The 27,648-nt window shown below is 39.2% G+C and overlaps 3 protein-coding genes across 3 annotated transcripts in view; 2 read left to right on the top strand and 1 right to left on the bottom strand.

Annotated features, from left to right (window-relative positions):
• The first annotated feature begins 98 nt into the window (after positions 1–98).
• On the top strand, positions 99–23,707 carry psme4b (proteasome activator subunit 4b). The gene is made up of 47 exons (XM_077739176.1): positions 99–423; positions 1,301–1,441; positions 2,213–2,329; positions 2,406–2,450; positions 2,513–2,662; positions 4,649–4,712; positions 4,803–4,877; positions 4,957–5,079; positions 5,503–5,595; positions 5,755–5,933; positions 6,053–6,139; positions 6,208–6,394; positions 6,487–6,576; positions 6,653–6,717; positions 6,793–6,943; positions 7,573–7,671; positions 7,883–7,952; positions 8,667–8,734; positions 8,982–9,185; positions 9,696–9,853; positions 10,268–10,363; positions 10,451–10,506; positions 10,578–10,634; positions 10,712–10,767; positions 11,050–11,148; positions 11,238–11,300; positions 11,370–11,465; positions 11,543–11,674; positions 12,317–12,526; positions 12,597–12,712; positions 12,804–12,857; positions 12,969–13,098; positions 13,920–14,001; positions 14,076–14,229; positions 15,126–15,192; positions 15,263–15,388; positions 15,459–15,611; positions 15,706–15,810; positions 16,754–16,845; positions 16,919–17,050; positions 17,151–17,356; positions 18,033–18,118; positions 18,333–18,461; positions 19,513–19,668; positions 20,432–20,570; positions 21,644–21,777; positions 22,788–23,707. The coding sequence occupies exons 1-47, from the start codon at positions 218–220 to the stop codon at positions 22,920–22,922; spliced, it is 5,433 nt and encodes a 1,810-aa protein (XP_077595302.1). The 5' UTR covers positions 99–217; the 3' UTR covers positions 22,923–23,707.
• A 198-nt stretch (positions 23,708–23,905) lies between these two features.
• chac2 (ChaC, cation transport regulator homolog 2 (E. coli)) lies at positions 23,906–26,057 on the bottom strand. Its single transcript, XM_077738648.1, has 3 exons — positions 25,804–26,057; positions 25,639–25,674; positions 23,906–24,721 (listed from the first exon to the last, which is right to left on the bottom strand). Exons 1-3 carry the CDS (start codon positions 25,936–25,938, stop codon positions 24,353–24,355), a joined length of 540 nt encoding a protein of 179 aa, XP_077594774.1. The 5' UTR covers positions 25,939–26,057; the 3' UTR covers positions 23,906–24,352.
• nrxn1a (neurexin 1a) overlaps positions 25,460–27,648 on the top strand; it is a 65,940-nt gene continuing 63,751 nt past the window's right edge. The window contains exons 1-2 of the mRNA XM_077738621.1: positions 25,460–25,556; positions 27,439–27,532. The gene's annotated coding sequence lies outside the window, so the exon portion shown is untranslated. The remainder of the gene's footprint in view (positions 25,557–27,438; positions 27,533–27,648) is intronic.

Raw genomic sequence — 27,648 nt, 5'->3', positions numbered from 1 at the left:
CGGAAATGGCGGCAGCCAGAACTAATTGTACAGTATCCACTACAGTACTTTACAAGTCGGCTTTACTCGGCTCAATTAGCCGTGACACACTTTCCCCGTGGGCCGATCAGCTGCCTTCCGCCCCGTGTGCTTGGCCCGTCCCCGGATTAAGTCGTCCCATCTCGGAAAGCACTTCCATGACAGCACTCGTGTGTCTTTATACGGTCAACATTTGGATATGACTGTGGGTGGTGTACTGACTGCTGGTTCTTCCGTCTTGGTCCCGCAGAAGGAGCTGGTTTACAATGGCCTCCTGCCTTACGCAGACCGTTTGGACCGGGAAGCCTCGGAACTTTTGGCCGACATCAAGTTTAACCTGTCCAGAACTGTGCTTCTACGGGAACTTTGGCCTGGTGTCGCCTTCTGGTGCAAAAAGCTCTTGTCGTAAGTGCCCATGTGACAATTTCGAGCCAGAGTTGACAGTGTAATACTTTCTTAGGGGTTACGTATTTATATATTAATATATTATAGTCTTTTCATATGGCTGTAACAGTGATTTTTAATAATTACTCTTCTTGATATTTGTACTTGTGTACTTGTATTGAAGTATAGGTGCGAAAACATGTACTAGTAATAATAGGGGTGATCCTAGTGCTTGGTTTTTCGATAATGGCGGCCATGTCTGCTCTACATCCGCAAAAAAACAAGGGATTAGTGTATCTGGGTTGTAGATGTCATGTGATTAAATGGCAGTCATGTGGGGTAGCTTGTAGATATAATCATGCAAAGAACTGAAAATTGGGTTTGAGTGGAAATGTATGTAAAAGAAATCGGTATGAAATAGAGCTTATATAAGAATATAAAAAAAGGCATGCAGTAATTTGAAAGCATAAGGAAAAGAACTGCTGGCACATTTGACATCAGCAACAAAGAACTGCATGGTATCAGTTTAAGAAAAACATTTATGAGGTTAAGTACAGTACAAACTTGAAATACAATGAAATAAGCACAAATATGGCACTTTTCATCCTCATCAAAAATCTGATGTTTGCTCCATTTAAATCGCACATAGACTTTATGCATCCTAAGATTTGCAGTTTCCCCACTTTTTATTCATAAAAGTTCCAGAATCAGACAAAGAAATGTGACTTATTGTGGCGCTATCATTGGGATACAATATTGGACCACTTAGAACACCGGTACTGTCGTGATTGAGTGTTTAGCATTCCTCCAGTAGGTTGTTTTTGTAATGTAATGGAAAGTCCTGTATTGACCTCTTTGTGGCCTTCACCTCTCCTCACCTGCTTTGACTTCCTTACAGATTTCTTAAGCTTTACGGACGGCGATTCGGCAAGGACGACCATGTTCTTTTCATCAAGCTGCTTTACGAGTTGGTCACGCTCCCAGGCTTGGAGCCCCACATGATGCAGAGCTACGCCCGACTGCTCATCCAGCTCCTCAAGTGGGTGTCAACGTCCCCCGACAACATTCATCACCGGCCGGGCCTTTGTCTCTGATTTTTTTTTCCTTTTTCGCCACGACGGCCGCATCCATCACTCCACCTTAACATAGACGTGGACGACTTAATACGGGCGTCGCCGCGGAAGATGGATGTCCTTTTGTTTTGAATCATCGCTCTTATCCGACTTATTACATCCTCTTTCTCTAAATCTTCTAAATGAGCGTCCGCTTCGTATTTGCTGGACAAAAAGAACAGGCGGTTTTGCGAGATTTTTATGCAAATAGATGGAATGTGTCAGGGGAAAAGAAATCATTGAATTGGGTAAACGGACAAATTCCTAGTTTGGATTTATTTTTATTGTATTATTGATAACTCATTTGCTAAAATGGCCAGACGTTCAATCATCAATTTTGGATTTCAAAACGTTTGAATGTTTATTACTGACATCAGCAAAAAACTTAATGTCTTTACCTCGTATTTATATTATTATTCTGTTTTTATTGAATTTCTCACCCTAATATTTAAGCCCACACATGCAAATCACATTTACTAAAAAGTGAGCATTACCAAAAAAAAAAATCAATTATATTGATTTAATAATAGCCCGGTTAATTGAATGAACAAAAGTTTAAAAATTTCATTTCATTTGTAGAATTTCAAATTGTTTAACACTTCAAATTTCAATTATCCCTCTCAAAGTTGATGCATGTTAACAAGCCCTTTAAATGTTAGCAGGAAATAATAACCTTCCCCAATTTCCCACCCAAACAGAAAAAAGGAACTGCTCTCAAGGGATGACCTCCAGTTACCATGGCGACCGCTTCACCAACTCTATGAGAAGGTGGTCCACTCCAAAACGGAGCATCTGGGACTCGTCTGGTTCCCCAAGTGAGTTGGAGAACATGACACTCGCACTAGAATCGAACATTTCACTCACTCTGACTTTGTTTTTTTTCCCTTTAAGTTCAGTGGAGCACATTCTGAAGGCTTTGGTCAAAAGTTGCAGACCGTAAGTTTGATTTATCATTAACTGCATCAACTTTGGTTTTTAAATTCTGATGTCTATTATAGTTACTTCCCTGGCCCCTCCACCAAGGAGATGTTGGATGAGTGGCGTCCCCTGTTGTGCGTGTTCGACACTGTTATGCAGAAAGCTGTTGCCACCATGGAACTTTTCCTGCCCACCATTATGCCCCCTGAGGAGCACGCACAAGGTTTTCGGTGAGTTGGAACATTTTCAAAATGGTATATAGGTATATTTTTTGTATTATTTAGTATTTGTTGATTTTTATATAGCCATCAATGAGGTCAGTAAACATAAAATTAATTATAATGTGCATATTTGTTTTAGGTGAATATCTGTGAAGTGAAGAGAAATATTTATTATTTTTCTAATATCTTTAGTAAATTAATGATGTTCTTTTTAAAAATATGAATTTTTATGTATACATTTTAGCTAAGATGCCAAGATTTTAGTATTTTGTTCTACACGATGAGCAAATTGGCAAACCTTGGTATTTCAGCTAAAATGTATACATTAAAATTCATATTGTTAAAATGAATATATCATTAATTTACTACAAATATTTTAAAAATAAATAAATAAACCAATTTGGTTCTCGGACAAAATAATGCCAATAATAGTGAAACCCATTCAATCCATTTAGATTGGACATCTATCCCCGTTAATGGCATTATGGTCCGAAAACCTGGTTCAGTTCCAAATAAACTAAAACGGCCTTCTACTCACTTTGTTGGCTATCTTATGGTCCAATTTAAGAGAATTGACTTCAGTTCATTGAGTTATAAAATTGTAACACGCTACCTAATTTAATTTGCTGAGCAATTTAAAGACTCTGTAATCCAAATAACGAAATTTGTTTCTATATATTCTGCACGTTTCAATCTGCTGAAAATGTGCCAAGACTTGAGAACTAATCCAACCTACACAGCAGTGTTTTCACCTTTCTATAACCTCGAACATTTTTTGTTCTAATCGATCATCTGTCAAGCTTGTGAATGACGACTCTTTTTCTATGTTGTCGAATTTACAAGACGTGTTTCATTCCACTTTTTTACCTAGACTTTTTAATCCCCGCGGAGCTTGTTGGATTGCTTCCTTACAAGACTTATCCGAACATATCCGAGCGAGCGTCAACGTCTGGCGAAAAAAAAAACGCGGGCTCCATCACCACCTTTGCGCCATAAATAATATTCTCGACAGCAATCGCAGTCCCGTCGGTCATGTTAGGCTTACAGCTGGATTTCTTGGAAAAGCTCAAGCCACTCAATGCCTTTCTTTGCGCCGTTTGGCCTTTGGATAGACATTTGTCTGCACCACATCTTGAACTGTCTTCTCGCGGTACATCACTTTTAATGTTCCTGTTTTTTTCTGTTTCGCACTGAGATCGACAATTTGGAGGGAGAGAGTTGGTTTTAATGGGATGGGAGAAGAATAGGGAGAATTTGCTGCTAATGGCAGGTGTCTGTGTGGTTTATCTTTGGACAAAAACTGTTTGCCATTTGTGTAGACTGTTAGTAAAAGGCCTACTTCTCAATATAGTGAGTACAATAGAGAATTATTTGGAGTTCTGTCAATTGGAATGTTGGCTTACCTTTTGGCTACACTTGTTATATTTATCTGTGAAAGGTTATTTTCACTTATTTTGTGTATAGTAATGGAATTAAATGAAATATTCTAAAGCAAGAGTCATGTTATGGTTTCCATTGGAGGGCCGTAATCTAGCGACAACATTTTTAATAGTAAATGGTTTGTTTCAAGATATTGTTGACCTAAAAAAAAATACAAATCATTTTTTAACCTCTTAATAGCATAGTACTTCATCCCCCTGTTTTTATTTACTTGTGTTTTTTTATTTGAAAAATAATAATGAGGAAAAACTAAATATTCTCCTTATTTTTGCTAAGTTTTTGATTTAAAAAAGGATACATTATTTTAAATATTTTTAATGGAAAAAAGGAAACATTTGTTGAAAACAAATAATAGCAATTCAAACTTTTTAATCTTTTCCCACCACCTCAAAATTTTATTTTCATTGCATGACCTGCCAGTGTCTATAGATTAAACGTCTTTGCTTCCCATTATTTTTCCTTCTACTCGTCAAACTCTACTGTCCCCCCCCCCCTCACTCTAAATTCCCATTCCATTTGACGTCATGTTTTTTTTTTCTTCTGCTTTCCATCCAGACTGTGGTTTGATGAATTGATGGATCTTTGGTTGTCAGTGCAAAATCAACCAAGCTGGGAAGGGGTGAGACAAATAATGCTATAATTTTTCTAACGCAAATACATTCACGTTATTTCACATTACTGATTGACGGCCCTTGCGTTTTTCCTCCAGCACTTGGTCAACCTGTTCGCTCGCCTCGCCAACGACAACATTGGCTACGTGGATTGGACGCCTTATATTCCCACAGTGAGTATTGCTGTACTCATGTACTTCCCATATTCAATTATAGTCCAATAAAGAAGATTATTATTTTTTCCCCCCATAGATCTTCACAAGAATCCTACGCAGTTTGAACCTGCCTGTGGGAGTTAACCACATGGTGGCGCTTCGCTACCTTACAAACACTTATGATATTGGACACCTGGTGTTGTGGATCACCGCCTTGCTGGTAATAATCTGGTTTTGAATTTAATTATTTAGTATTTCACTACTTTTAAACTCATTCATTAGAGATCGAGTATATTTTAACTGGGGATGTTGGTAGAGAAAAATTGCTGTCAGTCGCCCAGTCCAAATGGATTGGACATCTATCAATGGCACAAGTCAAATTAATCTTATCTAGAAATGTGATATATGTTGATGTACTGTATTTATTTTTATTTATTTTTTAAAACGACAATTGCCTTGATATACACAAGACGTGACTATTTTTTTGTGTTTCTTTTGTAATTTTAACATTTATTTCCTATTTTATTATTCATCCAATTTTTTAAAATGTTGTTTTTTACTACAACAACAAAAAATACTTAATATAATAGTTCTCATTATATGTTTGACTTTTGTCTGAATTTATTTATTTATTTGTCTGCAGGGTGGACCCGGAAACCCAGCGCAAAAGGAATTGACCCGTCTTTTTAACAGCATTGCTTCTTTTTATCATCCCTCCAATCACGGTCGCTGGCAGGTAAGCATCACTTCCTCACAAATGCACAACACCGGTTTTGATTTACGACCTGTCATTCAGAACACACCTCATTCTACGCACAATGATGAAGGGCACAACTTTTGTCGGCGGTATGCCTTTCCACCACAACGTTCAAATTGAACCCGCTTGTATGTGCAGTCTCGCCTCATGCGCTTACTCCAACGTCTACCGGCAAGCGTGGTGCGTCGGGCGCACCGCGAACGTCACGCCGCCCCGGGCTGGATCACGCTAGTACCTGAAAGTCAGCGATTGACTGATGAAGATTTGGAGGAATTCACACGCAGCCTCACCGGCGCTGCCCATCTGGCCATGTTCAGGTAAATGATGTCAAATCAGCTTTTAATTAAAACATTCTACCCAACCACCCCCAAAAATGTGAAAAAATGTAGTTTTAACATTGTTTAAAAACTGTTTCTGTTATGTTTTGTCTATCTAGCAAGAACGGGAGCACAGATGCTGCATTTGCCCTGCAAAACCTGGCTCTACTAACACCACAATTAGCCATCCCACCTGTGCTAGAGAAGTAAGTGTGCCAGTCAAATGCGCCCAATTCATTGTTTTTTTAAAAACTAATTCCCGACACTTTGATAGGACGTACGCGGCGATGGAGACTCTGACAGAGCCACACACCCTAACCGCCACTCTTAGCTGTATGATCGGGATGGCACGCAGCTTGGTGGCCCCCGGCGAGCTCTACCCTGAGGGCCGTTTGCACGTCTTACCCTTGCTCATGGGCTCACTTCCGGGCGTGGATCCCAACGACTTCAGCAAGTGCATGGTGAGTGCTACATTTCCAGTAATCCCTCAAATATCACACAAAAAAATGAATATTTCTATTTAAATTACACCTTGCTGAACCATTTTTTTCAGATAACCTTCCAGTTCATCACAACGTTTACCACGCTGGTGCCTTTGGTCGACTGTTCGTCGGCACCATCTCGACACGATGATCTAACAGAGGTACTTGAAATCGGCAAATCAGTTAACCCGATAGGGGCAAAAAAAGCAAATATGCGTCTCCTTCCCTGTTTTTCAGGTGGAAAAAGAGTTGTGCTTTGCTTCTGCTGAGTTTGAAGACTTTGTCCTGCAGTTTCTGGACAGGTAACATTGAATCGGACACTTGAAGGAAACAGTGTTTGTGTGTATTGTACGATCAGATTGGCTTGGCGCGTGCAGGTGCTTCGCTTTGATTGACAGCAGTGCACTTGAACAAACCCGAGATGACGCTGAGACGGACACTCAGACTCAGCTGGAGAGTTTGGTGGAGATGGGCCTTTCGTCCACTGTCAGCACGGTCCTCACGCAGTGCTCCACACACATATACATGGTAATGCTTTTTGTGTTACTTAGGGCTTGGTGATATGGCCGAAAAATACTATATTGATATAAAAATATCGGACAACAAGTACACTTGTGAGGGATTAGTACTTTTTTTTAAAGGTAAACTATATTAGGTTCCAAGAACTAAAGTGTGATAACTGTTTTGTATATATAGATTTTTTTGAATCATATTTCAGTCCTTATTTGTGCTGTTAGCCCGTCCCCAAATACAAAAACTACACAAAGGAAAACCCATTCTGAGAGAATATGGGATAACTTATTGCTAGATTTTCATTCTGTCACCTTTTGACTCCTTAAAAGTAGCTTTCGAAAAGACACTTGACCTCTTCAGCTTCAATTTTTTTCTTCTTTTTTTTACATTTGAGTGCATGTGCATGTTATCTATTTTTAGTTTCCTTTCCTGCTATGAATTATTGTCCTAACTACACCATTAATAAGCACTTTCATCCCAATTCTGCCCATATTATGGTTCTGTATAGAAGTGACTATCTTAGGGGTTTAATGTTTCTTATGTAGGCAAAGCATGGACTGCAACATGGGGGTAAAAACCTGAATTGTAAAGCAATGCTTAATACATACAGTGAACACTTTTGCTTTTCTTTTTGTTGTGTTTAGGTGGCATTGCAGAAGGTGTACAAATTTGCTACATCCAACATATTTGAGACTTGCGTGTCAGGTCGTATGGTGGCAGACATGTGCGGAGCGGCTGCAAAGGTTTGTGTGTGTTTCTTGTACTATATAGTTATCATTTTTTATTCCTCAAAATTGCATATTACTCTATAATTAATGCATTTTTAAGACCTTTCTTGTGTCTTATTGTTGTTTCACTTCCATATGCTATCTGCTATTTTTTTTAGATGTTTTATTTTTTGGTTTTTTTTTATTGCTTGTGCTTTTGTGAGTCTGTTTGCCTTTGTCTTCCCAGTGTCATCCTGCCGAGTCGCTACGACTCTTTGTCCCTCACTGCTGTGGCCTCATTTTCCAACTTACTGAAAGTCAGTACTACGTTTTACACTTGTGAATTTGATACAGAATTTGAACTGGTTGGTTGCCATTGATGAAGATAGATGAATGATCACAAATGGATTGGACTTTTGTCTCAGTCAATGGCAGCCATTAATTAATTATTGTATTCCTTTTGGCAAACATACGATGATGATAGTTATTATGCTGTCAGGTTGCACCGGCTGCAAGATTTTTTCATTTTGCCTTTCTTGGTACAGAAAAAAATGAGTCAATGTGACCTTGTGCATTTTTAATGATAGAACAGTGTCAGAGAATAGAATACAGACGTATACTGAAGAATAGAAGTCATTTTTTAGGTTAAGTTTTGTATTGTTTTTAATATGTATTGAAGGGATCTAAATTGGAAACAAGTTTACATATTGGAAATGTATCTGTGGAGTAGATATCTTGTTTCTTTAGTTCTAAATGATAACCATGCCAAATTACTGTGGTTATTAAGAAATATATGCCACCCCAAAATGTAGATAAAAAAATTATAATTAAAAAAAAGCCCTAATAAACCTGCATCATAACAGTGAAGAGATAAAATGCTGCAATTATTCACCAAAGACCCAAAATATTCCTCCTCAATATTAATGAGGTGCAGTCGTCTCCTTTATTTTAAAATAATGGAACTGCCTCTGGTGAAGCTGAAAATAGAAACCTCAGCAAAATTTCTAATCTCATCTTTTGTCTGCGTTTAGATGAAGACCTCCACAATGAAGAAGAGTTGGATAAAGAATTGCTGTGGAACCTCCAGCTTCTATCTGAGGTGTGACAACAACATATTATACAAGGTTGCAAAAATAAGGAGGGGGGTGATGACCACACGGCATTTCTTGCAGCGGGCCTCACGCTCGTAAATATCGGGCCACTTTGTCGCTAAGCAGAACTTATTGATACTTTCTCTGTTGTGTTTTATTACTCTTGGGAGTAGAACCAGCCAAACACTGTGAATTACGGCTCTGCTTTCATTTTTTAATCCGTCGCTCTCTCTCGTGTATTGGTTTGTATTTCAGGTGACCCGTGTGGACGGCGAGCAGCTATTACGGTATGGCGAGGAGCTGGAGCGCGTTCTCAGCACGTGTGTTCGCCTGCGCTGCAAACGGGCGTACGCCTTGGCCGCGAGTCTACTAGAACACACCCTACGTTCGCTCTCGCTCGTCTACCCGACTGAGTACCGAAGCACGGCGGGGGGCTTCCGACAAGACCTCCCTATACGTGTGAGTGACTAATTCGTTCTCACTGTAATAACCTTTAGAAGATAGGTGTCTAATAATGGGCTAGAGGGGCATATTTGGTCCAATGCATGATTTTCTTGTGGCCCAATTTTTTTTTGGAGTCTTCAAGGAAATATCGGTCTTCAGAAAAAACAGAATACAGTAATCCCTCGAATATTGTGGTTAATGTAGACCAGACATGTCCGTGATAATCTAAAAATTGTGAATTAGGGTCAGCCCTATTATAACTCTTTTTTTTAGTGCTGATTCCTAGTAGCAAGAGTGATTTCCGCTTTTGAGTTTCGGCATGGATTTTAACATTTGTATGAAATTTAAAAATAATTATTATCATATTAATTAATAGCATAAAATCACAAAGAAGTAAATTTACAATAGGTGAAGTCGCGATAATGGAGGGAAGACTTTAAATACAATTTGGTGGACTGTATGACCTTGTTAAAAGGATTAGGTTGACATCCGTTTTAGAGGGTAAGATAATGCTTGTTTGTCTAGGATTGGGGTCAACCTGGCGATCTCACCGCCTTGGGTTTGTGCTGGCACGTCCCAAGTCTGGAAGAGGAGAACTTTGTTTTCCTGCTTTTGTCCCGCCTCCTTAAACCTGAGCTGCAACGAATTGGGGGCCACATTTCTGGGGAGCAGCCAATGAGCAGGTGAGAATTTTTCTGCCAGACTAAAGGTGTGCAGATGAAATTGAGTGCCTTTTTTTATCTCGCCACTGCCCTTAGCAACAATAGAAATTCAGTCCATTTGGAATTGAAAGGCTATCAGCGATCATTCCCCACCAAGCTCTCACGTTTCAAATTGTTTGGACATCTATCTCTGTCATTTGCAGCAATTGAATCAACTCATTGGCTACCCACCCATCCCAGTTCAGCAAATGAGTTAATCCAATTTCAATCATATGTCTGTGCCTATCAATCGCAGCCAATATTAACTCATTTCCAGTGAGCACCTCCCAGTTCAAATAAATTGGAGGTCTCAGACGACCAATGGGTTAACTTGAGATATTTTCCAAGTCACTTCTTTATTTAGCCTCCATAAATAATTGTACGTTCTGGGCACAGGGAAGAGCTGTTGCAAAGCCTTGCCATCATGCATCACAGCCTTCTCGGGGCTGGCAGGTTGCTGCCCCCTCTTGATGGACCTCCCGTTGCAGACCTGTAAGTCCCTACAACACAAACATATTAAAACACACATCCATAGAGGATTTTATTATTATGATTCCCAACCTCTGTCTCTCCCCTTAGAGTGCCCTCCATGGTCAACCTAGGGGAGTTTAAACTGTATATTGGCGTGGAGTATGGTAAGAAAAGCACGTTTAGAATTACGTCAATGGCTTTGCAACACTCATTTGTCCACGCCTTGTTTGGACAGATGATTCGCGCGAGAACTACCGAGAGTCCATCTGTCGCACATTGAGGCTGCTGCTGCGTAAGTGAACACACCCACAAAATAAAAACACTCACTACATACAACTGGAATGTAAAAATCCATCTCTTCCCAATCAGATCACATCTTGGAGCATACAGAAGATGACACCAAGTCACTCTTTGTTATTATAAAGGTGATTTGTCTATTTTTCATTGTATTATTTGGTTGGTTATTGCCATTGAGGACAACAAGTGTCCAATCCATTTTGAATGGGATAGGCTTGCATTAAATGATTGTTGCCAGCCCACCCATTGTGTGTCAAGTAAATTTGTCTTTTAAGGCAGTAGAATTCTTAACTGTTGCAGTTTCATTGATCTTTATAGCGAGTGATAAAGCATTGTTGTAGCCTATTAAATGAAAAGTGCCTTCCTGGGCAAAAAATCCTGACCCATTCTTTGACGACACATGCCTACAGATCATCGGCGACCTCCTGTTTTTCCGAGGCACGCATAAAAAAGAGTTTGACTCCCGCTGGAAAAGCTTCACGTTGGTTAAGAAGTCGATGGAAAACCGGGTGAGCGCATAAAGAGGAATTCTGTCCTTCAACCAATGCATTCTAATGATGAACTAATCATAAAAAAATGTTTTTGTTGTTGTTATTAGCTTTATGGAAAGAAGCAGCACATTCGGGCACTGCTCATTGACCGGGTCTTACTACAACATGAGGTTTTTGACATATTTTACAATTTAAAATGTACACAAATATATTTAATCACTGAGATATGTCCTTGACAGATGAGGAAGTTGATGGTCGATGGATGCGAATACAAAGAAGTCCACCAGGAGCTGCTTTGTGACCTCCTGCAACTTTCGACCAGCACTTACAGTCAGGTACAACATTACGATGCTTTGCACGTTTTGCGACAACCTTATTCCAAATTTGAAGGAATTTTTCTATCTCCCCGAAGGTCCGAAGCAGGGCCCAGAATGTGCTAACAACCGCACTGGCGACCTACAGCTTTTCCTACCGAGATCTGATTCCCCGGGTTTTGGAACTTTTGTCGCCGCAACCATCTGCGAGTACGCAGCAACAATTTAAGGTGAAACACTCACAAATTACCACACTAGTGCCCAAGGTTAATGTCAATGATGTAAATGAAATAAATGATGATATCTTGGTTAACCAGAATAAATAAAAACTGTAATCAAGAAAAACAAAGAAAAATTGTGTTTACAAAAATATGTATACAAATTTCATTCAGGACTCCATTCTCATATACAGTAATACCTTGAGATACAAGGTTAATGCGTTCCAAGCTCGTATTTCAATTTACTTATATCTCAAATCAATTTTTCCCATAGAAAGTAACTAAAGACAAATTGACCCTCTGAAAAAACACGAAAAACAAGATATTTCAATGGAAAACATCTTTTTATTGTTTTTTTTATTATATACATACTTAAAAAGAAGTATTAATCTTACACCTAAATTTAAACCTTCTTGTGCCATAACCGATGCAAAGATTTTAATGTAATCCACCACTGCTTTCAAGTCAGAACTTAGTGCTTTTCCATGCCTCAAAACCAAGTGTATCCCAGTTAGTTTTTTTAAATTATTGAATCAGCCACGTATGTCTAAGTACTACTGTAATTGGACTTATGGGAGGCCCAGTCAAACTGTGAAAAATGTGCGACTTATAATCCTGAGAATACGGTACTCTTTTCTATCTCCTCATCTTCAGGGGGCGCTGTACTGCTTGCAAGCAGCGCACAGTGGCGTTTGCTTGGCAAGCCTTCGTGACTGGGACTGCGTGGGCGCCGTTTGGCCGGCGCTGGTCCGTTGCGGCCTGTCGCCCTCCACGACCCTTGACGAGAACTCGGTGGGTCACCTGTTAGACGACATTGTCGACCGGATTCACAGGCAGCACGACACCGTTGGCATCTTTTTTACCGTAAGTGTGTGTATGTCTGTGTAATTGCTAAATTTAATGCCACATAATACAAAATTGCGTCCATTTTCAGGTGTCCGAAAGCTGCGTGGAGATCGCCAAAGAAATGGCGCCTTCGCAGATCCTCTCTGTCGAGGAATTAAAGGAGGGGCTTCAACGGCAACGAATCAGAAATGTCGTTAATGCACGGTAAGAGATACACACTCGCAAAAGGCCTCACCTCATCCGTCATTTTAATGTAAAAAAATGCCTAGCGGACAAAATGTTTTTGCTTGTTCAGGAAATATGAGAAGCTGGTTAACGACCTGTTGGACTGTCTTGAAGACAGAGAGCTGTGAGTATTGGCAAATAGTAAATGCTAAAAGGACCTCTTTTATTGAGTACTACATTATAATATTTCTATCTAGTAGAATTTACTTCAACACCAACTTTTTTTGTGGTCTAGGCCTTGGAAATTTGAACACACGGCTGCAGATTTATTGTCACTCCTGCTTAGGGACGATCACCCACTACCGCCAGATGCCATCCTCTACTTTACACAAAGCCTCATTCATGACTCCATAAGCATACGAAAGGTTTGCCCCTTTTTTGTAATGACTTGGCAAGAACATTTTGTGAAGAAAAAATGAAGTGTAAACATTTGGAAAGTGGCACTTTGTTTTAGTACTATCTTAAAATACACAATATGAGACCCTTGTATTGGCAGTACGATTTAATGAGTATATTGACTTGGCAGGCCTTGTTTAGTGTCACTTAGACAATATGTTAAACGGTTTCACCAAGAAAATCGAAGTGGGTTGCCAAGGCTTTGAAAGCATAACCCTGTATTTGGCAATAGTAAGCTTTTGGAAATACCAGTCACTAGTTTGCACTATTTTAAAAATGTACTAAATGTACATTATGCTGTAATCAATATTGATTATTAGTGACCTGGGAGTAGGGGAAGGGTGTCAAACTCGGGTTGGTTCACAGCCATTTTAGATATAATATTTAGAATTTATTTTATATAAATGGATTAAAAGAACTGGATTAAAAGCCCTGAATATTCAGTTTTTTTATAGATGTAAAACAATGTTTATTTTAGCTTTTTTTATATATATTTTTTGATTTTACAAAATGATTTTTGAACTAAAAACACAGAAAAATTGAATAAAAAATTACAATTATTGATTTAAAAAGGGGGGTAAGTTAGGAAATTTAATATACATATATACTCTTCATTTTAATTTGATCCTAAAACAGAAAGTCAGCACTCATGATTTACTTTCCCGGACCACACAAAATGATGCGGTGGGCCAGATTTGGCCCCTGGGCCGCCACTTTGACACATTTAATATAGGAAGTTCACTGTAAAGTATTTTATCTGATGTACAATATTATCTTGGGTCTCCTTTAGGTGGCAATATCAGCAATGGCCGCTATCCTGAAACAGCTCAAAAGACCACGAAGGAAAGTTGCAGTCAAGTTGTCGGACATTAGTGAGTATTATAAAGTACTATTGTTTTTATATGACTTCAGAATTTATGTGAGTGAATGTCATGTGTGTAAAAAGGTGGCGTGGCGGACCCGGAAGGCGTGTGGGTCGGGGATCGGAGGGCCAACTGCTGGTTGCAATACAGCAGCAGCGATCGACCCCTCAGCGAAGCGGCGTGGGACTCGCAACTGCACGTGGAGAAAACACACGTGGGCTACTACTCGTTGCCGAGGTGAGGAGGAAACTGTTGCGTTGAGTGGAAGTCTGATGGGGGTTTAAGGGGGGAGACGAGGGAGGGGAGGGATGGGTCGCTTTTATGTCTTTTTAACGGCGACGGAAAACTAACGAGGTGGAGCAGCCGCATGGCCCGGCCTAGATATTATAAACCTGACTGGATGAATTACAGCCTGGCCCAGATAAGGATGGAGGGGTCGGGGGGGCGTTACTTCCAGTTCCCTATACGTTCGTAACTTGCTGACGAATGGACTTTTTCATTCATTCATCCTCGCGCTTTATCCTGAGACAGGATAATGCCCTGTACCTTTTTTCCCTCCCGTTGTGCTTCAATCTTAACAAGGGATGTAAAAAGGCCGTCCGCTCTTTTACAATGATGGAGTAAAAATATGTATATTAAAATACTATTAGTAGGAAATTGTGTAATACCAATAGGCTCTATAAAGTGGAGGATTAAGATATTTTTTTTTGGACATATGGTTTATTATTTCCTTGTCAGTTTTCAGGGCTTTATAGGGGACTCATTGAAATTATAGGCTGCCATTGGTGGTAGATGTCCAAACTATTTTGAGTGGACAGCAAATTAACAACTTTTTATTGTATACCACCACCTACTCTGCAAAAAAAATAATAATAATAATAATAGGCTAATCCATTATCAGGTTAAAGAAAATTTTCTTCCTTCTTGACTTCATCATCTCTAAATTAAATCCTTTTTTTTCCATATATTTCATATTCAAAAAAAATCCCCTTTTTCCGTTCTTGAGTTAGCTTGAACATAAACTAATACATAATCTCAACTTTCAGCCACTGAAATAGAGCTTTTTTTCTCAATAATATTAATCTTCAGACTTTCCAGCACAATAGCATTTCTTTTTATGTCCTTTTATTTAGAGAACTGATGATCTACGCTCCTTTGCAAAAGCTGAAAGATGATCTGCCATATGAGGAGATGAGTGAGGTTTGCACACACTCGCAGCCTTCTACATACAAAGCATAAGAAATGACTCTCTACTTCATTTGTTTTATAGTCAGAAAAGATCATCTTTGAATATTTCTCTGACCCGGAATTTGTTGAGCAACTCATGGAGTTCCTCTCTTTGGAAGAACGCAAAGGAAAAGACAGTTTCAACCCCCGGCGCTTCTGTCTCTTCAAGGTAAGAACAATCGGCCTGACCTCTCATAAGCTCAAACATGACTGGATATATATATTTTTGGAACTGGCAGGGCTTGTTTCGCAACTATGGCGACGTTTTTCTGCCCGTCTTGGGTCCGCACTTGGAGCAGTTAGCCGCCGATCCGCACGAAAGCTCGCAGCGTTGCGTTTGCGAGATTGCTGCCGGGCTCATCCGGGGAAGCAAATTATGGAGTTTCAGCAAGGTAAGGGAAAAAAGTGGAGTTTTTTGTGCTTGTGTATTCAAAAGCCTCCAAAATAACGAAAAGTTAACATGATTATTATTATTTTTTTGTATAGGTGGACAAGTTATGGCATTTTTTGTCTCCACTGATCAAGATGGCGTTGACAAACGTGACAGTGGAAACCTTCACTGATTGGGGAACTTGCATCGCTACTGCATGTGTAAGTTTGCAACCACACAACTCTTAAAAAAATAGGCATATTTCTTAATTTGATTTCATCGTGAAAAATGCCATCAAGAGAAATCCATGCGGTCTAATTGGAAATTGACGCTGTTTGTGGTGAAGCGACAAAGATGGAGAGGGATACGGATGTTATCTGAAATGTAATTACATTCATTTTTATGTTTATTGAACCATTTTACACTAAAAATGGAAGCATTTTTTAACCCACTTGAAGGGCACATTGAACTCATTGCCCGCCATTGAAGATGATATTTTGGACTGAAGATGTCAACATAACTTGGTGTTTTTATTCAGTGTTTATGTTTTGGTGCCATTGAGTGTGACAGATGTACAGTGTATTTTAATTGTGAGGGCAGCAAATTATTTTTTTACAAATATTTCTGTGCCAATGACAGTAAGGGATGTTCAAAATGTTATAACTGAAAAAAGTGTGGCAGTAATTGATTTGATTGGAGTCCAAATGGATTGTAAATGTATTGCAGTCAATGGCAGTAAATCAGTTGGTTTAAAAACAGAAGCATTTAAAAAAGGAAGGAAATAGTAATCGTAATATTGCTTTTTTTATTCATACAAATATATTGAAACATTTTTTAAGAAGTTCAGTATTCTCCAATTGCTTTAATGATGAGAGACTCCAGATTTTTTTCTTAAATTCATTTAAGTGAGTAATTTAAATCATTGCATGTCACACTCAATGCTTTTGCAGGCTCGAATTTGACACTTTTATCGCAGGGTAAGAATTATATGACATTTGAATTGACGATTTATTAGTGACACTTGCATAACGGTAGCAGCAATTGGCTCAAAGCCGTCAAGGTTTTGGATTGAATTGGATAACTTTATTCATCCTGTATTTAGGAAATTTCATTGTAACAGTAGCAAGAGGATGAGAATCAAAACCCGTTTGTTTTGTCCAATAGGAGGGCCGCGATCCCAGAAAACTCCACTGGCTCTTTGAGTTGCTGATGGAGAAACCCTTCATCGGCGAGGGCAGCTCATTCCGAGATGCCAGGTATTGACATGGCATCAACTCTGCGCTTTGGAGTATCTTTTACATTTTATAACCTCATTTTTTGCACCTCCAGTTTGCTGTACGTACTCCAGGGCGGCCTGGCCCAGCAGCAGTGGCGAGTATCCGAACTCCTACACCGGCTCTTAGCTCACCTGGAACCCAAACTCACACACGTGTACAAGAACGTACGCGAGCGCATCGGCAGGTACCGACGAAGGCCGACGTCTTACCTTACCGCGGCTCAATCTTTAATCCCCCTTCTGACCGAACTAGCATTCTTTTTCCCCCTTCTTCTCCCCCTCCAGTGTCCTGACCTACATCTTCATGATGGACGTGGCCCTGCCCCACACTCAGCCCACCTCCTCACCCCACGTGGCCGACTTCGTCACCCGGGTACTGGAGCGGCTGAAGCCCCTCACGTCCGAGGCGGAGATCCACAATCACGTGCGGGAGGAAAACGCCCCCGAGACCTCCGACGAACGCACGCAGGCCGTCAAGCTGCTCAAGACGGGTCAGACGGACTTTTTTTTTTTTTTTTTGTTAGGTCTTGCCAGGCGGAAGGAGAAATTGAGTTTAGTTTGAGAAGGCTTTAAAAGCCAGTCAGGTGGGGAGCTTACAAGATGTCACAGGTCTAATTTTAGCCTCTGTGTCTGGTTGCCAAGTGCTGCAGTGTGCATTAGAATGTATTAATCATGCTCACTGCAAAGATAGCCTACATTAAAGGGAGGTCTGCTTTGCTTCCCTTTTGTCCAATTGTCTCAATTTTATCTGGATTAGGTTGTGAGTTAATGAAGTGGCATGACATAATTGGCTGTCATTGCGGTCTATAGCACTGGAAGATGAGCAATATGTCTTCAATGTATTGTTTTGAAAAAGACATTTAAAAAAATAAGTATGGCAATGATAAAACCTGAATGTAAAATTCTCCAAATTTTATTACAAAATGTTAAAAAAATGAGTATGTAGCAAATCCTAAATTAATTAGACAATCCTATCTCCTATTTGAACCAAATAAATGTATATTGACCAGCATTAACTCAATTGGCACGCCGTAAAACGATGACAAATGCCGCACGATAGTGAAGGCGTCACTGTGAGGTCACCCTGGCAGCTGCATTTGATGGAATAGCTTTTCATTGTGTCTGCATTTCTCTCCCTCTGTCTTTTCTTTTTTTTTTCTTTAACAGTCTTAAAATGGCTGCTGGCCAGCGCTGGGCGAACATTCACCACGCCTGTTCAGCAGCAACTTCAACTCCTACCTTTACTCTTCAAGGCAAGCACACACACACACACACACACACACACTCAGTCCCAGTGCAACGTTATTACCCACTCCATCTTACTTGGCCATTAGACTCCATTTCTCTCTTCATTTACTCACAACGCTGCTTGGCTGCTGTCGCCCTACCTTTCTCCACCTCTCTCTCACGTTCTCCGTCTCTCTGTCTCTCTCACCCCCGTCGCCCCCCGTCTCCCTCTCCCAGCAGATCGCCCCGGTGGAGATTGATGAGAGTTATGATGAGATGAAACAGGACGCTCGCACATGCCTCTCGCTGATGTCCCAGGGCCTGCTCTACCCCCGACACATCCCCCTCGTCTTGGCTGCTCTGGAAGAGGTCACCCACTCACACACTCACACAAAAAAAAGTTCTTGGGTTTTTTTTTTGTATGATTGTATCATTCAGGTCAGTCTTTATGAATCAAAACCATTTTGAATTCATTTCACGGAAGGCGATAGATGTCTTCAGGAGTCATTCTGACTGGGGAGGCTATCGTGACCGGGCGTTTGGTCGCTGGTCTTTTGGTTGCCGCTCTTTTGGTCCCTTTATATCTAAGAGAGAGAATTTAATATCTAAATACTGTTTAAAATCTAAGAGAGAGAGTATAATATCTAAATACTGTTTAATATTTAAGAGAGAGAGTTTAATATCTAAACACTGTTTAAAATCTAAGAGAGAGAGTATAATATCTAAATACTGTTTAATATTTAAGAGAGAGTTTAATATCTAAGAGAGAGAGTTTAATATCTACATACTGTTTAATATCTAAGAGAGAGAGTTTAATATCTAAATGCTGTTTAATATCTAAGAGAGAGAGTTTAATATCTAAATACTGTTAAATATCTAAGTACATTTGACCAGCGACCAAAAGGGACCAAAAGACCGGCGACCAAAAAGACCAGAGTCCAAACGTCCGAGCACCGGAAGGCTACCAGTGATGGTTCATTGAGAGCCCTCCCACTCACAAATCGGGCATCTAGTGCAGTTTTTAGGGTTAAAAGTTTCTTTATGTAGCATTTCAAAAAAGGCCAATGAGCCATCTTAAATGCCATTGCGCCATCTAACTACAGTCAATAATGCAAGTTAACTCCTCAACGTTCCCCGTCTCCAATTTTGCATGACCTCCGAATGACTTTTCCATTCTCACGCAGTCACAAACACCAGCGCCCAAGTTTATTCGATCATGTATGAAGCCCAACACATTATTCCATCTGATAAACTTCTGAATTATGCGTCACGTAGCCGGCGAGGACGGCCTCATTCGTCACGCTCGCACGTGTGTTAACACGCCTTGACATTTGAAGGTGGTCGGCACGAGCATACGACGCCATCCTCTACAAATATTAACAACACGGCAAAGGCTCACCGATGGCGCGTGTCGTTACAGATGGCCGGCAGCAGGTCGTGGCACGCTCGCTACTCGGTGCTGACCTACCTACAGATTACCGTCTTCTCCAACTTATTCACATTGCTCAGCGTGCCCGTGGAGGTGCAACGCGTCCGCAAGATGGTCATGCATCTGCTGCTGGATGAGCAGCTTGAGGTGATGTATTTTTATTTTTTGGGAGTTTAAATGAAACGCTGCTTTTGTTCTTTAGGCGGTCGCCAACAGGCCGTGTTGGTATACAATGGAATTCTCCATCTAAAGCACATGTATCAAAGCTGCGGCATGGGGGCCAAATCTGGCCCGCCGCATCATTTTGGGTGGCCCGGGAAAGTAAATGATGAGTGCTGACTTTGTGTTTTAGGATCAAATTAAAATGAAGATTATAGATGTATATTCAATTTCCTGATTTTCCCCCTTTTAAATCAATAATTGTAATTTTTTAATCATTTTTTCTGTTTTTAGTTCATAATCATTTTGTAAAATCAAAAAATATATAAAACAAAGTATAGATATATATCAAATTTCCTGATTTTCCATCTTTTAAATCAATAATTTTAATTTTTTAACCCATTTTACCAGTTTTCATTTCAAAAATCATTTTGTAAAATCTAAAAATATATTTTAAAAAAGCTAAAATAAACATTGTTGTAAATCTATAAAGGAAAACTGAATATTCAAGGTTTTTTATCCAGTTCTTTTAATCAATTTATTTAAAAATATATATAAATATTATATCTAAAATGGTCCAGCCCACATGAAATCAAGTTGACGTTAAAGCAGCCCACGAACCAACCAACCCGAGTCTGACACCCCTGATCTAAAGTCTCTATAACGCTGCAGTATTTTTCTTTCAAACATGAATAGTTGATAGCTTTCCCTTCCTAAACCTGTCTGGTGATGGTTGCTCTCTTGTGTGTAGGTGAGGGACATGGCAGGCACCACCCTGAGTGGTTTATTGCAGTGCCACTTTTTCCCTCTGGACCGCAGTCTGCAGATTCAACTGCAGACGCTGAGTCACACGTGCCTTCCCAAGGCTAGAGGAGAGCTGGCTTCCACTGGTACACGAATACTAAATACTCACACACACACATAAGCTTTCAGGTTTCTCAGAATAAGCAAACGTTCACATTCAATGCCTTAGATGGCGAATTTATGTCCATTTCTTTCGGACTGGGAGGAGATGAGATGACGCTATTGCCGTCGGGGGCAGTAAATGTTAAAAAGTGGAAATGTTTTATGGAAGACAGTTTTTGGATTTTGTCTTTTAACCACCATTGGGTTATATTTAATAGGTCCAATGGCTACACATTTGGTCTTTGGGGCATACTTTGACTCATGCATATATATGTTGATTTTGTGTTTGGAAAAAATGTTCTTTCAAGACCTTGCTAAGTTTCTTTAAAAAAATATGTAATAGTTCATTTGCATAACTAGGAAAATACCAATATAAAAAGAATACTATGTAAATTTCTAATTTGATTTAATTGCTAAATACATTACATAGAAAAATTGAAATTGTATCATTCTATCATTCTAAATATTCAAAATGAATCTCATGCAAATTTCATAAAATTCTAAATACATATAGACAACCATTGAAAATGATTATTATTATATCACTGAATTAGATTACATAATCATATCTGAACCAAGAAATACTCAAAATTCGAGTTTTAAAAAAGCACCATGATTCTCAAAATTAATTAAATGATAAACCAAACAATTAGCTATTCATTCTCAGTTCGAAACCAAACATTAAAAAAAATACTACACAAAAATATTCAATCATTTTAAAAATAAATGACTAAGCACCAACAACAAAATTCATCACTCATTACCAAAATACCTAGAAATGCAAAAAACACCACAGCCATCCTCCATTTTTTTTCCCAATAACCTACGACAGCATTTCCCTTTAAATAAATCACCTCTTCCATTTCATATTACAAAAAAACACATATATAATATACATGCATATATAATAATCTCCTCCTTGAGTCATCATGAACACAAACGCACAGACCGAACTGAATCAAACTGCTGCAATTTGACATGTAAAAAGAACCTTCTGTTACAAAGAATATGACAAAAACGCATGACAATGACCGCCATTCTGTTTACGTGGTTCTAGATTTAGTGCGTCGCCATGCTGGAGTCCTGGGCCTCAGTGCATGCATCCTTTCCAGCCCTTATGACGTCCCTACCTGGATGCCCCAAATTCTGATGGACCTGAGTGACCACCTCAATGACCCACAACCCATCGAGGTACATACAATTAAAAATAAAAATTAAATAATAATAACTTGGAGGAAGGATATGACTAGGATGGCCACTTGAGAGGAAAATAGTGTCCCGGGTCTCAGACGTACACAATGTGATCAATGAATGTAAATAATAGATGAGTGTGGCTCGGCTAGCCAGAGATGATCATTCAGCAGCTCATTCTGCCGCAAAGTCAAAAAAAAAAACAACAATTCACAAGAATTGAGACACCGGGCGCTCCATTAAAATAGGTTTTTACAGGCACTCTGTTCCCAGTCGATCGTTTAATCAAATGAACATGGCTCTTTAATAACTCTTGAGTACATGTTCACTTATTGTGATTGCCTTTTTGTGCCTTGGATAGACCCCCCCCCCCCCCCCCCCACACCATGACCACCCGCCCCCCACTCATGCCTGTCACACTAATTCCAAGGCTGACGCATTGCCTTTTAGCATCAATAAATGAGAAGCGGGCTCGTTAGTTTTTAATCTTAAAAAGGAAATGTTGCTAGAGGGATTGCTAGAAAGACCTGAGTAGAGCTGAAAAAAAATATAGATTTTTTTTTTGTTTTTAAATGATGAAAATACCATTCATGATTTTAATCATGGCCCTATTCATAAAAAAAATGTTATTTCCTTTTTTTTATTGCTTGTAATCCTAAACGAAACATCATTTACTGACTGGAAAAATAGAATAAAATACATTTTTTTAACAGATGCATTAATACAAAACAGTAGACAACGTAAATATAAATGACTTTTCTATGAAATTATTTAAGCATACGAATTGTGCATTATGTGGAGCTCTAATAATGAAAGTCATGTTTAAATTTTACAAATAAAAAGACGGATTAGTCCTGGAAATGTTAATCATTTTGTTGGCTGGGCTCGTCAACATTGCTGTTAAGGTTTTAGGAAGTCATTTGTAGTAATACATGACTAAAGTAGGTAGAAATTTACGCTTTTAATGTGCGTGTTCGACTAGTTATACATTTTTTGTTGTTGCTTCAAAGATGACGGTGAAAAAAACCTTGTCGGAATTTCGCCGAACGCACCACGACAACTGGCAAGAGCATCGGCAGCGTTTCACCGATGACCAGCTGCTGGTGCTCACAGACTTGTTGGTCTCGCCGTGCTACTATGCTTAAAAAACAAAACAAAATGGAACAAACTTTTTGGTTTGTCCATCTTTGTTTTTTTTTTTGTTTGCTCATGTGACATTTAACAACAAAAGCTGGAAGGGACAACAGTGAGTCAACCTTCACCTTTCCCAGCCAAATCGGGTGAAACCCTCACTGGGAAACCGTTTTGGTTATCTTTTTAAAAGTCAATATTGTTTTCTAATTATTTCAGAGGCTCATTTTCATTCATCAGGGCAGTCTAGTCAAGGATTCGCATCATCAGGCATATGCTAAATATAAACGTTTAGCTCTGTAAATATGTACACATTGTATCTAATGTTATAACCAAGCTAAAATGATGTCAATTGCATCAAATGCTGACTTTTTGCATTAAAATGGGGTTCAAGAGGATTTAAATGCATATGTATATGTATGTTTATATACATATATGCGTGCATACATGTGTGTACAGTAATCCCTCGAATATCACGGTTAATGAACGGTTAATCAGACAGATAATCGAAAAACTGAAGTAGGGTCACCCCTATTATAATTGTTTTTTTCTTCAGTGGTGAGTCCTAGTACTTAGTTTCAGCGTTTTTAAAAAAATAATTAATAGTGGGAAAATCTTGCGAAGAAGTGCTTTTGCGATAAGGAAAGATGCAATAATTGCGTATACGTATGTTAAAGTATGTATTTATATGTATATATGTATGTATGTGTATATGTATGTACGCATGTAGGTATATGTATGTATGTATATATGTACATGTATGTATATGTAGTATATGTACACTTATACATACTTATATATATATATATATATATATGTATTTCTGTTATTACTATTTTCAATTCATATATTTAAGTCTGTTAACCTATACATGTATGTAATAATTCTATACTATTTAATAAATGGCTCTTCCGCAGAGATGTACTAGTATATTAATTGGACGTTGTGAGCAGCCCACCAGTTATATGACAAAAGGATCGTCAGTTTCAAACCTGAATTCAGGTAAGTCATATCTTTCCCAACTTTATTTGTTTTTTAAACATGCACATGATGTTACATTTACAAAAAAAGGATGTAAGCTAACTCAACAAGCTGTAACAAACCTAACTATACGTGAAGATTTAAGTGACTTGTGGTTTAAAACCTGCATAGAATCCTTCATTTCTTGTTTGACAAGTCATCCTGCAACGTTTCATGCTTTCCAAAACAGTCACTTCCCCTTGGTAGGTTCATTTGGCTTCAGGCATCCATGTTTTGCTCTACTAGAGTGATGGCATCAAGTGGTTTCGTGACACCTCTTCACTGGAAGCGTAGCGTGCCACTCTTTGCACCAGAACACGTTCAAGCGGAAGGTAGCGCATTTGCCTTGAGCTTTTCATTCTTGTGTGAAAAAACAAACCCTGAGACTGATGAGCAAATCTAAGACTTAGACATGGGAATAGGGCTACAAGCTTTGAATTTTTTCACGCACCAGCATCTCCAGACCAAACAAGTGCGTGTCGTTATCCTCGGGCAGAATGCTCCTAACGGCATGGGCTAGTTCAAAAAGATACTCGCTGTTCTGCCCGCTGGGACCTGTAGAGCGCACAATCTGGTTGGCTATGTCCTCCAAAGGGGCGGGGCCAAGGTAGTTGGGGTTATCCCGTGAGCCAATGTAAAGCAGGGTCTGACTAGGGGGCGGGGACAGAGGTGGCCGCGGGTAGAAGGCCACGGCCATGGCGCGGTAGCCGCCTTTTTCCCGGTAGTCTAGTTGACCCTTGACCTCTTGTTCGCGGCCTGTGGGGAGCTTGTAGGCCACGCCCCAAACACAACCCTGATGGAATACAGAAATTTGAAACAGTCATATTATATTATCCCTTTAAAAAAAATGATTTTCTATGGTAACATAACAGTACTTTTTCTGAGGCCATGTGCCGAAGCAAAAAAAACGATGCTAAATCCCACGGTAATATTGTCAGATATGTATCACTAACCTATTTAATGCAGATTTTCTATGTGTTATCGGCTCCCCAGACGATTATCTCCCATCCAAGGTCACAAACAAGATGTCATCCTCCCTTTTTCTTTTAGTGTGAGCTTTGTGACCTTGCTTGCTCACGACAACGGGACTCTTTTGTATGCCGTCACCGTGGCAAAACGCAGTCATATGGTGACAGCGTACAAGGTAGTAAAAGTTATTATCATCAGCTGCTAATTGGCGTTTTACGGCTGGATAATGAGGCGTTGTTTCATTAATCTTCATCTGTTATGATAGTAGAGGTGAAGGGAGGTCCAGCAGGTGTCATAAAAAGGAGTGAATGGCATGGAAAAGATATGCCGACTATGTGGACGTCTATTAAATCATTGGCTAGGATTTGACGCCTTTTATATTTGTTTGCATGGGGAAAGTTGGCAGCAAATATTTAGTTTTTGGGAGGGGCTACTTCATCTTGCACCACAGGTTTGGTTCGTATAGTGACCTATGACACCCTTTTTCCAGTTTTTTCACATTCTAATCATTGTACTTATCATAAGATATATCATCATTACTATTTCTATTATTATAGCTTCTCATCTCATTGCAGGTCGCAGGGGGTGCTGGAGCCCATCCCAGCTGACTTTGGCCCAGAGGTGGGGGACACCCTGAATTGGTGGCCAGCCAATCACAGGTCAGTAGGAGACAAACAACCATTTTTGATTGTATTTACAGTATTTCTGCACATAAGTAGTTCTCATTAGATGTTTACTTACTTCAGGGTCTTCCACAAGTGTAACCACACGGCCTGGCTGTAGGGGGAAAGTGATCGAGTTAATTATTGAATTTTTGTTGTTAATTACAGTATGATGAAGGTTGATTCTAAGAAATTAATTGTTGACGTATTTATTTAGTTATTTTTAAACCACGATCTGACTTACTTTGCCCGGTACTCCTCGGTGGTCTGTACTACCTTGCCAGAATCGCCTGCAGAAGCCTTTAATATAACCAATCCGCTTCTCTTCGTAGGGAAAGTCCACCTTCCAAATGAGCGATCCGTAACCAAACACCCACATAATTGCAACTTGTAAATAAACGACACCGTAATAATAAAAAATAACGGATTACTTTTAATAGAACGTCAAAAATATATTGTTGTTATCTCGGATATTATTAAGCAAGTTTCATTGGGGGGACTTTTGTGGCGTAAATAGGTCCGTTAGTTTTTCACAGTAAGGTTTTTAAATATTTACTTGATGTCTTATTTAATGAGTGAAGCACCGTAAAATTAGTTAAGACAGTTAAGAAAAACATATTTTATGAGAGATCCAGAATACATTGATAAACGTGTGCATGATTTGATGTAGTACGCGTGTTAGTTTTTAATTTGAAGGCAAGCGCATTTCTGCAAGACGTGTTCCTTCAGCTATGGCTAACTAGCACCTGTCATTGAGTGTCGCAACGCCATAGTGATAATCGCAAAAAGCACTTTTGCAAGTAATTTTACTACATTTACTATTTCAAAGTGACCGTGCACTATTTTAGAATATATCTCCTTTTTTTTACTGAGGTCAAGTTATCTGATCTTAGTCTGTGTGAATGTCACGCAACTTTTCCATCTAGTCGTTTTACTACCCGGACACTAGGGGTCGCTGACTTTCCTTTTCGCGTGTTTCAACATCCACTGTTTTCATAATCCTATTTTTTTACTTGGAGCATAGCCTATTTCACAAGTGATTTGCTGCAAATATATTTTTTGACCACATTTCACCCCTGTATTTGAATGTCATATTTTTCTTGACTTGTTCCTATCATTGTTTGCTCTTTTCCAGTCCCTTCAATGCAGTTAAAACTATTTTAAAACCAGTTTCTTTAATATGTAGTGAAATATTAGGGTCATTTAATGATAATTTGGAATGCAAATCCTACATAAAGCTCAAATTATAGTGTTTTATGACTCTGCACAAAAAAGAATGGCATATTGACCCTAAGTAAACTCAAAAATATTCACAAGTTGAACTCCTACTCTGCTCCCAAAAAACGCAGACAATTATAACTTGAAGTTTGGCAGTTTTGACATTCATTTTTCATTATTTAATAGTTTTCCAAGGTGCACATTTCTGCAACTGTGGCGGCAACACAGACAGTTCTCGTGACTGTTTCCAAAAGCCGCATCAACAGAAAAATGTCTTCGGGTCAGAATTCCAGTAGTTAGCCTACCCAATTGGCAAGCATAGAAGCTGACAAGCACAACAAATTTCTTGTAACAGGGGTTTTATTTTTTATTTTTTTCCCCCCTCGTCTGTGTTGTTTAAGGCAGAGCTGGTGTGTGTAAAAGAGATTAGTGCTGATGTTAATTTGTTTGAGCGCTGCTTGGCTTTCTCTGGCTGGCAGATATCAGATAGGAGAAGCTCTGTCAGCAAGTTAAATGATTGATTTTCCTCTTCATTTAATTTTTGATGAGCTACAATACAAAAGCTAAATTGGGGTCATTGTAACCTTTGGGGAGTTTTTGTTTCTTGTTTCTTGTCTGATCAGAAGACTTATTTGGATTTTTTTTCTTATGTTCTTGCCAGCTTTGCATGTTTCCCACTTGCTTAAGGGATCAATGAAGAAAGCTAAACTCACTGGAGTGACATGATGACAATTGCCCACTAGATACATCAAATGGTATGCATATACATTTATTTATACACTCTATTGCTTTGTCATTTCACATATTTGCTGAGTGAAACTCCATTGCATAAAAAGTAGTATCATATTTTGACTGATTTGGAAGAATTGCT

The sequence above is a fragment of the Stigmatopora nigra genome, chromosome 18, assembly GCF_051989575.1.
Source record: "Stigmatopora nigra isolate UIUO_SnigA chromosome 18, RoL_Snig_1.1, whole genome shotgun sequence".
NCBI classification, from domain to species: Eukaryota; Metazoa; Chordata; class Actinopteri; order Syngnathiformes; family Syngnathidae; genus Stigmatopora; species Stigmatopora nigra.
The sequence above is the reverse complement of the archived record's forward strand: the minus strand, read 5'-3'. Positions and strand labels throughout refer to the sequence as shown.